General features: G+C 45.8%; 1 protein-coding gene across 2 annotated transcripts; it reads left to right on the top strand.

The window, feature by feature from the left end:
- Positions 1-4,279: 4,279 nt before the first annotated feature.
- Positions 4,280-10,532, top strand: FITM2 (fat storage inducing transmembrane protein 2). Of its 2 annotated transcripts, XR_006573254.1 has the most exons (3): positions 4,280-4,576; positions 6,154-8,642; positions 8,851-10,532. XR_006573254.1 is itself a non-coding variant. In XM_044986398.1 (2 exons), exons 1-2 carry the CDS (start codon positions 4,404-4,406, stop codon positions 6,767-6,769), a joined length of 789 nt encoding a protein of 262 aa, XP_044842333.1. In that variant the 5' UTR covers positions 4,280-4,403; the 3' UTR covers positions 6,770-10,532. The 2 variants fall into 2 exon arrangements, 1 of the variants encoding a protein (XP_044842333.1); XM_044986398.1 differs by having other exon boundaries at positions 6,154-10,532.
- Positions 10,533-13,004: the final 2,472 nt, after the last annotated feature.

Here is a 13,004-nt window from a genome sequence, read left to right as displayed (position 1 = left end):
AACAGTCCTTGGCTACCTAAACAAGATCCTGGGGCTGGAAACCAAAGAAGAGGGTGGGCCTGGGTTCCCTTACCTTCCCTCTTGGTCTGGGGAATGGTAAGGGCATCAGAAAGGGGTCATGTATTGTGGGCCCCAGATGCAGGTTGAGGACTGAGCTCAGAAGCCTTCAGACTTTGGGATTTTCTATCTGGGACTTGTCTGTTAACCTGGAAGAGGAACAGACTGGACAGTGACCTGGATGGAGGGCTAGGCTATCTATAAAGATAGATGTTGTGACACCAGAATGACTATGGGAGGGCACCAGGCTGAAAAAAGCCCTGCACCACCACATCTAGACTCAAGGAAGTGGTCTGGAGGTGAGAGACATGATGACAGGGGGCTAAAAAAACTTTGTAAAGTTTCTGGCCTATCTTAAGTTCACCACTCTTCCCTCTGAGTTCTGAATTTGAACCCAAAACCTCAAACCTCAGTCAAAACCATCAAGTTTTATCTGGTTTCCATTCAAAACCACAAAAGTTCCTGGGGTTCATTCAAAACTTGATTCAGATGTTCTTGCTTGAAACTTGACCCAGGTACACTGAAAGATTCATGAAGCTTAGTAAAAGTCTGGTGAGCTTTGGGTTTGTAATAAACCCCTGGAGCAGGTGAATTTTGTGCCCAGTTTCTGGTTCATTATTAAAGCCTCACATGGGTTTGCTAACCAGTGAGATAGTAACAATCTATGGAGCAATTAATTTCCCTAAATGAGGCTGGATTCAAAGCTGGAATTCCTGGGTGTGCAATACCATTCTGCTCCATTTCTTGGCATTCGTATGCACAATGGAGGATTTTTCCAAACAGCTGGACAGTGATGCATATTCTTATTTGTGACTTTTTCCAGGGTAGGAATATCAAGAAAGGTTCATATTCATTTGGATGATGTTGAAATATCTGGGAATGATTCATATTTCCTCAGTTGGACCCAGCCTGCTTCATCTCTGGGCCTTCATTAAATCAGATAAACTAGAAATGGAAAAGGCCTACTCGATCAATCAGACCAGCTGCCTCTTTTACCACTTTCTACAGTTCTTCTACAGCCTTGCGGTTTACACATACCTTTCAGATATTTGTGGATTCTTATCATGTCCCCCTAGTTATTATATAGTCCAGCAAGATATAATTAGCTTTTTATTTTTTTTGTAAATCTCCAGTTTGCAACCATACACTTCACCAGCTGAAGTGTATCTTTTTCTATTGTGTGAGTAGCTATCGCAGCCACTTCTACCATATCCTATTTACCTGTCTTAATATAGCAGGGGAGAGGTTTCTGTGGCAGCTTACAGAACTGTCTCCATAGGCATCCTTCATCTGCTTTAATAGGGTTGGGGTGGGTCTCCTGATCAACACAGGACAACAAAAATATGATACAAATTCCTACAGGGTACCTGAATTCTCTGATTCTCAGACTGTGGACTCTCCCTAATAGTTTCAATGAGAGTCAGTCCTGAACTCCCCTACATCTGGTCAGCTCACATAAAAGCTGTGTGTTCCTCAGTGTAAAACAATCAATCACTTTAATATTGGATGGAAAGGCAGACAGAGATAAACACGTAGATGTTTGGGTTGGGTGGGCTGTTTTTTTCATTTTCCAATTAACCTTTTGCCTATCTAAGGCTGTTTCCAAGGAGACAGAGGAATTGTTCAACCCCTTGACAAATGGTTCTCAGCTGCCACTGGAAATGGTCTCCTCAGAGTGGGGCCTCTGACAGCAACATAATATGATTGTACTCAGCAGAGCAATTCCTTAAATTTAGTGTGTGGCTGCAGGGGGGCAGAAATTTACTCAGCTGTAGCAGCTGATGTGTTTATCAAATGAGGTTCTGCCATACAGTTCTCAGCAGGACAAACCTCTGTATGGGGTCTGTAGCTAAGCGTTATAAATTACTTGGACAAAGGAAGGGAGAAGAGGGTTTTTTTTGGTGTGGTAACCTTGTAGCAAGCCATATGCTCCAAACCACTGTGACAGACCCAGCTTCGGTGCCCAAATCTGGTCTCCTGTGCCAGGAGCCACTGGTGTCTGGCAGCATTAAAAAAAAAAAATCTATTTAGCCACTAGCATGGGGGAACATGGTGCCTTGTCGCTCTGCCATATTTGTGTGTCCCAAAGAAGAGTAGCATTGATGGACTCTGAAAGGGACCTATCAAGTCATTCTCAGCCCAAAATACCCTCCTGAGAACTTGAGATTCATAGGCATGTACATAGACTGTAAGATCTTTGGGACAGGGACTGCTTTTTTGCTGTTTGTACAGCACCTAGCACGATGGTGTCCTCAGTCCTACAATAACAATAGGCACCTATGCTCCCTACACAATGCAGGAGAGGCACCTAAAAATGGGATCCACAAAAGCCTGCATGCTAGATGGAGAGCTGCCTCAGTTAGCCAATAGGAGATGCCAACCTGAGGCACCTAACTACAGACTGAAGGCAGGTGCCTTTTTCTGTTTGTGATCCACAGCCAGGAATGCCTCTCCTGGAGTGGAGCACCTTAGGTGCTTAAGCTGGTTCTTGGGAATGAGTTAGGCACTTGCCTAGTTTGAGACAAAATGGCTAGAAGAGGAGAAGGTGGTGATGTGGTACTACCACCCCTGTAACTTTTAGCCCAGAGGTTAGCACACCCACCTGGGATGCTGGAAACTCAGATTCAATTCTCCCCTCCACCTGATAGGGAGAAAGGAGAGGTAGGAGTCTGTTCAGATCCTGAGAGTGCCCTACCCATTGGGCTATGGGATGTTCTGAGTGGGTGTCCCTGAATCTCTCCGGTTGATGCTGTTTTTGGATAAAATATTGAGCCAGTGAGAGAAAGTGAGAATGACTCCATAGCACGATGGTTAGGCAACCCATCTGGGAGTGCAGAGGGACTAGAGCAGGGGTCGGCAACCTTTCAGAAGTGGTGTGCTCAAGTCTTCATTTATTCGCAGTATTTAAGGTTTCATGTGCCAGTAATACATTTTACATTTACAGGGGCCGGCGGATGGAACCCCAGACTGGCCGCAGGTTGAGCAGACCGGCGGCTGGGACCCCAGGCTGGCAGCAGGTTCCTGTCAGCCTGGGGCTCTGTCTGCTGGCCCAAGCCAGACAGGGTCCCGTCTGCTGGCCCTGCTCAGCCCACTGCCTGCCCAGGCTCCCGTCCATCCAGGCCGGCAGCGGGCTGAGCGGGGCCGGCGGCCAGGACCCCAGGCTGGCAGCAGCGTGTCACAGTAAATCAGCCATAGGTTGCTGACTCCAGTATCTGGAGTGAGGCAGCAGTGGGAATACCAAAAAGCAAAAACTTAGGTGGGTAAGGAACTTTTACAGCAAAAATAAGTGGCAAGTGAGTTTAGGCTCTGGCCTGGGGAGTTAGATGGCACCAGAGCGGAGCAGGGCAGTGGTGTCTAAATCCTTTTGGGGATGTGGACCGGGGTCTCTAGTCACGTGAGGCCACCCGGAGCTTTACAGAGGGATAAGCAGAAATGAAGCAGGTAAATTGATGCAAACCCCCCCCCCCCACACACACACATACACCCCACCTGACTCCCCAGGATCTGGTGCTATCCTGTGGCTGGCTGGAGTAGCCCAGTTCCTCTCTTTCCACAGGCCTGTGGTGCCACTTAGTGGAAAGCTGTGAAAAAACTCTGAGTTTATTGAATTGTATCAGCAAAGGGGCCAGCGCCAGCGAAGGGGGAGCAGGGCTCAGGCTGGCTTTGAACAGCCCCATTCCTGAGGCAAGTGCTACTGCTCTGCCCACGGTGCTGCCCAGAGCCTTTGCCCCCCGGCGTTGCAGTGACTTACTCGCCCCCAGCTGGAGAGGGGGCTGTGTTTGTGCTGGAGCCTCTGGAAGGTGCCTGGGGGCCGGGCTCCCCTGGCGGGTGGGAGTGCCCTGGCTGGAGCCGCAGAGTGTCCGTGCCGGGTGGGGCCCAGCCACTGCTTGGCTCTGGTAGCCGCCTCCTGCATCCCAATCTGCCTTGTGATGAAGATAATGACGCCTCCCTGGGCCTGAGGGACGGGACACGCGGCCCCGCCAGCCGCCCCCCAGAGCCCGGCCTGTTCACTCTGAAGCCTACTGATGGGCAGCGGCGGGTACTGACCAGACCCGATCGGCACCGCCTGGCAAAGGGGTCCAGTCTCCCGAGATAAATACGCGACTCCGCCCTTCACCAACCAGCGGCTCGGTAAGAAGCGCCTTGAGCTCCCGCGGGCCGGCGCTGGCCCTCGGCGGCCGCTAGATGGCGCCGGCGCCCTTGGACCCTGGACTCCAGTGGGAGCCGTGCGTCATGACGCACGCACGGTGACGCAGTACGGCGCCCGGCAGAGGCAGGCGGGCACCGCCGGGGCAGCGTGATCATCTCCTCCGGCTGCCGCTGCGGCGGGAGTGAGCGTCGCCGCGATGGAGCCGCTGGATCGCTGCGCCCGGCCCCTGCGCACCGCCCTGGCGCGGAGCTCGCTGCGGCGGTGGCTGCCCTGGGGCCTGCTGGGCCTCATGCTGGGCGGCTCCCTCCTGAAGGCGCTGGCGCTGCTGCCCGACTCCTACATGAGCAGCAAGCGCAACCTGCTCAACATGTGAGGGGGCGGGGCCACGGGAGGGGGCGGGGCCTGAGCCTGCTTGGGGGGGGCGGGTGGCCTAGGAGGACCCTGCTGGGTGGTGTATGGCTCGGGGGGGAGGGCGGGGGCTGGCTGAGCCCCGATCCAAGTGGCCCCAGCCGGCACTGTAGTGATGGAGCACAAGCTGGCACACGTGCCTCCCTCCATGCAGGGCTGCAGAAGGATCCTAGAGAGTCAGGACACGCCTAACACGCTCATTCTGTGGGGCCTGGTTGCTTGTAGGACACAGAGGGGCCGGGGAGCCCTATGCAGCTGGCCAGCCAGCACCGTCCGCCTGTGAGCAACAGCATTAAAGGGGCCCGTGAACCTCACAGTCATGCTGTACCTACTCGTGTTACCGTGATCCCTGAGGGTCCTGTAACAGACAGAGCCGAGAGAGAAAATAGCTCTGCGTTTTTCCCTTTTACATTGTACATCTGGCAGCCTTTTGTGGGCAGTCAGTGTCGCTCTGTTAGTCTTTCCCCTGCATTGCAAATCAGTTTTGTCTGTTTGGATCTTCCACTCAGAAACAGGGAGACATTTTTTTAAAATAGAAAAAACATAGTCGTAGAGCCCCAGAAATTGGCATGGAGACTTGGGGACAGAATCTGAGAGCGATTAGATCAGATGGTGCTGACTCTCCTTCTTTCTTCTAGCTCCTAAAACACATTAAATATTTGGCCAAGCTTGCAAGGTCTTACATTCAGTTTGATGGCATTTGTCTGTTTGGTTATATAATGCAATAACTTGTGAATGTTGGAAAAATGGAGGACACTTGAAGCCCCTGCCATATCTCTGCAATTGTCAGTAGATCAAAGAACTGGTTGATGGCAGCAATTTATACCTTCTAGCATAACAATACTCCTGTCTCATCTCTGTTCATTAATAGTTTAATGTGTTGACACCCTGAATGACTTTTCTCCAGACAGAAAGAAATGAAATAATGATAATGGGCAGCCCCTGGGATGAGGGAAAGAGAGAATAAACAGAGCTGTCGGTTTGGGAGGAATGGGGGATCACACAAACCCTGAGGAGTGGGAGGTACACAGAATCCCCAATGTGAGCATGGGGGGGTTGCAGAGAATCCTTGGAGTTGGGAGGGTGGCCCACAGGGAACTTGTACTGGAGAATGGAAGGATGCAAAGGGCCCCTGGTGTATGCAAATGAGTGGAGCCTACAGGAGCAGCAAAGTATGCAACCCCCCCCTCCAACCCCCAGGTTATTGATGCGGCTTTTTCACGTTAACAATTGTAGTTGCCATGAGGATGTAAATCCATTGTGGATCGGAGGGCAGGGGAGCTGGTCCTGACAGTCATGAAGAGGGAGGGATATGTCCACAAGACAGTCTATTTGGCTGTCACTTGAAAGCTTAAGAACTCCTGTTCTCTAGGTTTCTAGATTAGATGCTGTGGTGTTGGGTGTTGTGTAAATAAGGTAAATAGCTGTTCATGATATAATTTAGAAACCTCTTCCATGTACACCCCTAATCCCTACCCCTTCCTTGCTGACTTGAAGGTTAATATATTTATACTTCTCCTTTGGCTTCTCCCTGGCAGCTATTTTGTCAAATTGGCCTGGGCCTGGACATTCTGGCTGCTGTTACCCTTCATTGCCATCACCAACTACTGTCTCAGCCGAAATGTCCTGGAGATGCTGCGGCGTATCAGCACCCTGCTGGTGGGCACCATGGTCTGGTATGTCTGCACTAGTCTCTTCTTGCACATAGAGGATTTCACTGGCAGCTGCTACAAATCACCAGCACTTGATGTGCTGTTCCAGGAGCACCTCAGCAAGTGGCAGTGCCGCCAGGGTGGTGGCTTCTGGCACGGCTTTGACATCTCAGGGCACTCCTTCCTCCTAACATACTGTGCTCTGATGATTGTGGAGGAGATGGCTGTGCTGCATGTCCTGAACACTGAACGGAGCCCACGATTACATGCAGTGGTCAATGCCCTGTTTGTTGCCTTGAGCTTTCTGACCCTGATCTGGGTCTGGATGTTTTTTTGCACTGCTCTATATTTCCATGACTTCTCCCAAAAATTGTTTGGCACCCTAGTGGGTCTATCAGCCTGGTATGGAACATATAGGTTCTGGTACTTGAAATCCTTTTCTCCTGGACTTCCTCCCCAAAACGCTAGCTTGAGTTCAAAGAAGCCTAATTGTAGCAGATAAGTTTCTGTGTTCAGATTTTGATTTAAATACAGGAATTTGTCCAATGCTACTTTTTTTTTAAATTTAAATAGTAAATAGCATATTTAAGGGGATGGGAAGAAAAGCCAATAGTCTTTATAGTCTGATGCCTGACTTGTGGCTATGATATGGTTCCTGGTGAGCAAATGTTGATACCACAGAACTGCCTACCGTGATTGGGTATAATTGGCCACCTAACTGATATCTGAGCAGAGAGGCCAAGGGTTGGATCCCGCCTGGAGACTGAATACTCTTCTCCCTTCCTGTGGGTCCTGCTGGGGCAAGCTTGAGGCCCATTGGCAAGGTGATGTAAGGAAAGCCTGCACTGCTACCTATGCTCTCTACCTGTTCTGTCGATAAACAGAGGAACCAGGATTGACAGAGGTCTTTAGGGCTGTCAAGCCAACACCTTTCACTGATCTGAAATTCTTCATTCTTTTCCCCACCCCCATCTTTTTTTAAGATAAAATATATCACATGGTCCAAATCTTGTGCTAGGTTTTAAGTCTGACTTTTTGAATACTCTAGTTGTAAACTTTACAAATGTGCCTGGGGCAGTGTAATGGTGCTAACTATTGCAACAGACTTTTAATTGGCAATCAGAATGCACTTATTAAAGCAGAATGTAGCTGGGTTGTGAAGCCTCACATTCTCAGATTGTTAAATACTTTCACGTTCCATAAATCTTAATTGGCCATCTGTATATTCAGCAGCGAGAAGAGAGACTTTGTTTTTTGAGACCCAGAATCTGTTAGGTCATAGCTTTAAACTGACTGCTACTCTCAATCTTTGAAAATGAATCCCTAAAAATAAGTTTTATTGCTTCAGTTGATTTAAAAAAAAAAATCGATTTGCCCCTTTATTCTTGACACTAATTGTAAAAATAGCAAGATGATACGTTTTTGTTAAAATGTGATAAGACGACTTCTCCCAATTCTCTGTTAATTGGCTCGTAATAAAATGTTAATGATTTAAAAGATTTTTTTCCCAGATGTTATAAGTTGCAAATTTTGTATTTGCAATTAAAAAAAACATGTTTGATGTGTTCCTTTCAGACGCCCCGTGGATTTCTGGCCTCATGTAACAAGTGCACTGAGTGGACCCACTATATTTTGAATCATTCTATTTGTTGGAGATTGTATATAATATAGTGTTTGCCAAGGGTACTATAGCAATATGCTTAAAGAAATATTTATTCTTACCTTTTTGTTGGCATCAATAAGCTATTTTAATTGCATACTAAGTTGTGGCAAAAAGTGGTAGCCAGTAAAACCCTATTATGATGTACAAATTGGGACGTCTCTGTTCTATCCTTCATGTGAGATGGACATTTAGCATAATTTTTAGTTTAAAAAAGTTTTATCTTGTTTTACAAAAGGATTATTCATGTCAGGGATAGACAAACCAAAATCAGTTTTATAGCAGTAATCATCCAGCAGGCTATCAAAAGCTTTTGGTAGCTCATCTGTATGTCTGCTAAACTGTAGCTAGTTCTAGTAGCACAGTAAATGGACCTAATTTTCTACATCACTTAATTCTGAGTTAAGAGTTTTGCTGCCTTTAGGACAAAGGGTTCCATACCCTGATCTTAATATGTTCATGTTGCCACCTTAACACTTCTTTCCTAGCCAGAGAGGGAGACAGTCCTGCACATACAAACAGGTTAATGTCTCATTTGGGGCCTGAGCCTTTGAAATGCTGACTTCCCTCTGTCCCCTTTGAATCAAGTGATGGTTGAGGGTACTCGGGAGCTCCCATAAGGCACAAAGCAGATCTCAGGATCAGGCTGTCTCATGAGATTCAGCTGTGTGTTTTGGGTTGTTCTTTGGGTATGTCTACGCTTGGAGACAGAGGTGTAATGTCCAGCTCCAGGAGACATACCTGCACTAGCTCTGGTCAGGCTGTCACACTAAAAAAAGAAGTGTAGGCACAGTGGCGGGAGGTGGCAGCAACCCTGAGTACGATTCTGTCCAAGACTCATACATACTCAGGTGGCTAGCTCAACGTGCTGCCGTGGCTACACTGCTATTTTTAGTGTGCTAGATCAGTCGGAGATAATGCAGGTATATCTCTTCAAACTGGAAATTACACCTCCAGTTCAAATTGTAGACCTATCCATTATGTCAAACCACCTTTCAGCTGCTTTATCGGACGCCTTGTCTACATGACAGAGTTGCATCCGTTTAACTTAAATCAATATTTAAACTGATATAGTTAAACTAATGTGAAACTCTGTGTGGACACTCTTATTTATTAGATTTAATAATAGATTTAAACAAAATTGCTAAAAGCCCAGACTTCTGGGCAGACGCATCCCAAGATCCGGTTCTTTCCTGAACTGATGTTTATTGATTTTTATACACCTTTATACTGACATGAGAGGCCACAAACGGGTTATATCAGTATTACTGTATCTGTTTAAATTATGCTGGTGTAACGTTCCCATGTAGATAAGGCCCGAGTAGAACCCCAGTATTATTAAAAACTATGCAGTTAAACTGACAGGCTTTTAAAGCTTAAATTAAAATTAGCTTCCCCTCTAGAAAACACTATTTTTGTGCAATCTGTGTTTATAAACACTTCCATTCACCTAACCACTGTGTCATAGTAACTGTTTTTTATTATTATTATTATTATTATTATTATTAAAATGAATAGCATAGGATATGGAAATGCTTGAAACTTTCCTGTAACCTTAGTGCTAGTATGTTAGACAAATGTAACTGATCAAATTCACCTGGAGGACTTACAAGGGGTTGTGTGGTTGAGGTTCAGTTTCTGGAGCCTCTAAAGATAAATTAAGGGCCCACTGCTGCTACTTGTGCCCATGTAGTTAATGGGACTACTCGCATGAGTAAGGACTTATTCTGGTGAGTAAGTATTGCAGGATAAGACAGTTTGTCATTGAGAATTCCAGTGGTATTTAGACATGTCAATAGGGCCCAAATTTTCAAAAATATGAGGCATGAGCATTCTAACGTGTGTCCACTGTGCAGACTGATTGTGTAATTGTCTACACATAAATACCCATTTGAGCAAACTATCTTAGTAATACACCTGCACTTTGCGCACCTAGAGTGAAAACTTGGCCCCGTTGAAGTCAATGGCAAAACTCCCACTGTGGGGCCTGGATTCGTTCCTAATATGTTTGGCGATCTCGCGGGTCGGTGTCCAGTCTCAGTACAGAGGCCACACGTTTACCATTGACTCAGAGAGTTCACTTGCTGTGTTCAGACATTGGAACTTTTCTTTTGTGCCTTTTGATTGTATCACAGGCAGATGATCCTGTCCTTTTCATTTTCAGTGTTAATTTAATAGCTGTCTGTGGAATTCAATGGCAGGAAATCTTCTGTCCACGTATTTTTTTTCTCTTTACTTTTTGGGGGGGTAGTTTATATTTACCACTGGAATGAAAATCCAGTCCCTCCACATCTGGGGTAAATTTGCAGCAGAGAAGAAAACTCCACTCTAAACAGCTGGATTTGATGTGGATTGCTGCCAAGTGGACAGATCTTTTCTTTGAACTTGCTGGAAATACATTTGGAATTTGCCTGAGTTTTAAAAAGTAAAACCTGGAAAAAGTATTTGAGAGGACAATATTCAAATCTTGTAGTGGATGATGATATGAAGCAATTGTAATCATGAAATTGTAACTCATAACAGCCGAAGCAATTGTAATCATGAAATTGTAACTCATAACAGCCTTGTTTTGACTTCCTGAATTAAAGTCTCTTGTCTATATTCAGTATTGTTTCCTGTGTCTTTGGAATTATTTAGGGAATTTTGCTTGTCATCATCCCACTACAATACACAAATAAAGTAAACAAAATACATTTTTAAAAGTAGCTTTTTGCCTATTCCTCACTCTGTATATTTAAGGTTGTGGCTTATTTTGGGGGTTCTATGTAATGACGCCATTAAAAGAAATAACTTTGGATTTTTTGGCATTCCAGATCTCAGAGCTTTCCCCTAGCCAAGGGCCTGTTAAGGAACGGAAGGACAAGAGGAATAGCAAAATAGGAAGTTTTAAAAGATCTGGGATTAATTTAACTTCATGTTACCATTTCCAATAACATGTTTTATCTATTTACATCATAATGGGGAAGAACAGAATCCCAGCCTGGGGCAGAGGAGAGTTTAGGTCTTCCATAAGAATTGGGCGAGAGGTCAGGTTTTAAACAGAACTGGAACTGCCTGGGTTTTGATGCTTTCTCTTTTCTCCCCTAAGTCTCATTTTTTCCCCCTAAATTAAACTTTGCTCTTTGGCCTCACACACTGGGGTTTAGACCATACTTTTGATCTGACCGTTTATTGATACCACAACTGTAAAACCTTTTAGTGATGTCTGTGTATGAGTAGTGCAGTTCGGACACCTCCCCTCCCAAACCGGCCAACATTTTGAGTCAACCTCTATTTCTGGAGTGAGTTTGTGATAACAGAATTGTACCTCTGGTGTAATTCATCTGCATTACAATTCAGGGTGATGCCAGATTGTGACCCCGGGTGCATTTTTATGGGCAAACTAGGTGCTGCGGTGGTGCATCCAACTTTTCTGAAAAATCTAGGCAATTCCTGTTTAAAAACCAGTTGGGGGTGAGCATTTTCAGTGACTGTGCAGCAGAAGGTGATGGTGTTCCTGCACCTTGTCTGAGATCGTTTTGTTTTTTAATTCTTTGCTGTCAGCTGCCTAGTCAGTCTCTGTTCACTCACACTCCTCTTCCTCTTTTTATAGCTTCTCCTGAGTGCTTAGAGCTCCATTTATTAATAAAGGTTTTTTTTTCTGTTCAGCATATTTTTAAAGCATTTTGTCAGCCTATCAGATGGAAGATTGTTAGCATTTGCAGCTCTGAACTATGATGATAATACTCTGTATGAACAGCTGAGGCAGCAATTGTAAAGTTAAACTAAAATACCCCTGGGCTAGCATGGGATGGAAATGTACTGATATTCCATAGGTCTATTATGCAGTGCGCAGAGCTGTATCACAGATGCACTGGATTCCTGGCAGAAAAGGTGAATGTCACTTGCAGATGGCCCAGCATCCTGGTCACACAGCTGCATGGGTCCTGGAACTACAGGTGCTGGTGGTGCTACCACACCCCTGGCTTAAAGCGGTTTCCATCATATACAGGGTTTACAGTTTGGTTCAATGGCTCTCAGCACCCCCACTGTACAGATTGTTCCGGTGCACCTGCCCAGCTGCATGTTCTGTTAGGCTGATCCCTGTACTCATTGGTAAATGTAGTGACTCTCGGTGGACTAAACCAGAGCGTCAGCCTCATCATCTTGGACAATGGCCATTGTACACTGTAGTAGCTGGCATAACGAGGGGGCATTGGTGGTAGGCTCAGCAGGAAATTTAGTTGCTGCTTAGACACAGGAAGGATGTTTTGGAGCTAAAACTGAACACACAACAAGGATACAATGGAATAAAAGTTGGGGAACGGAGAATTGAATATCCAGGATAAAAAATATACAGAAAAACATGTAACGTTAGGGCTCACTGCAACCCTATGTATATTGAGCCATAATATGAGGCGAGAGACCACTTGTACTGTATACCTCTCATGTCTGGAAAGAGCCTTGAACTGTTAAATAAGAGAAGGTAAATATGAATAACAGTCTAATTGATCTATTGTATTTCTAAGGCCCTCTGTTGATGTCCAATCTAGGTGTATCTCTGCATGTGTAGGAGAGGGGTGTTTCAAATCATGTCCTACAATGTAATGAATTTTAGAGATCAGAGGGCAGATTCTTAGCTGGGGTAAACTCATTGTTCTGTGGAATTCAATGGAGCAATGACTGTTTACACCAGCTATGGATTTAATCCCTATTCCATAATGTTTGTCATGTTGAAGTCAAACCTACCTGAACCTCATGCTGCTACATGTCTGTACAGCCTTCCCCTGAAGTGTTCCTGCCTTTAAAGAGAGACTTGCAGGTGATGTAAGGGTGCCTGTGACGGGCTCAGCAGACCATGGCTTGGAATGTGTGGGATGTGTCTGGGGTTAGCTGCGTCCTTAAAGAGGGAAATCATGAAACTAGAGTCGGGACAGTGCTTTGAAACTTGTCTTCCTGGTCTGGGGCTCGACTGAGCTCTGCACCAGATTCATCTTAGAAAGGGGTGAGACTGAATCCCTGAAACTTGCTGTCTTTTTGTTTCTCCAGCCTTGTTTTCAAATCAGCCCCTTGGACCCCATGCTCTGACCCCAAATTT

The sequence above is a fragment of the Mauremys mutica genome, chromosome 13, assembly GCF_020497125.1.
Source record: "Mauremys mutica isolate MM-2020 ecotype Southern chromosome 13, ASM2049712v1, whole genome shotgun sequence".
In the NCBI taxonomy this organism is placed as follows: domain Eukaryota; kingdom Metazoa; phylum Chordata; order Testudines; family Geoemydidae; genus Mauremys; species Mauremys mutica.
Note: the sequence above shows the minus strand (reverse complement) of the source record. Positions and strands in the feature narration are given on the sequence as shown.

Coding starts and splice junctions, on each gene's coding strand:
- FITM2 (XM_044986398.1), top strand. CDS start 4,404: ATGGAGCCGCTGGATCGCTGCGCCCGGCCCCTGCGCACCGCCCTGGCG. Junction 4,577..6,153: donor AAGCGCAACCTGCTCAACAT/GTGAGGGGGCGG, acceptor TCTCCCTGGCAG/CTATTTTGTCAAATTGGCCT.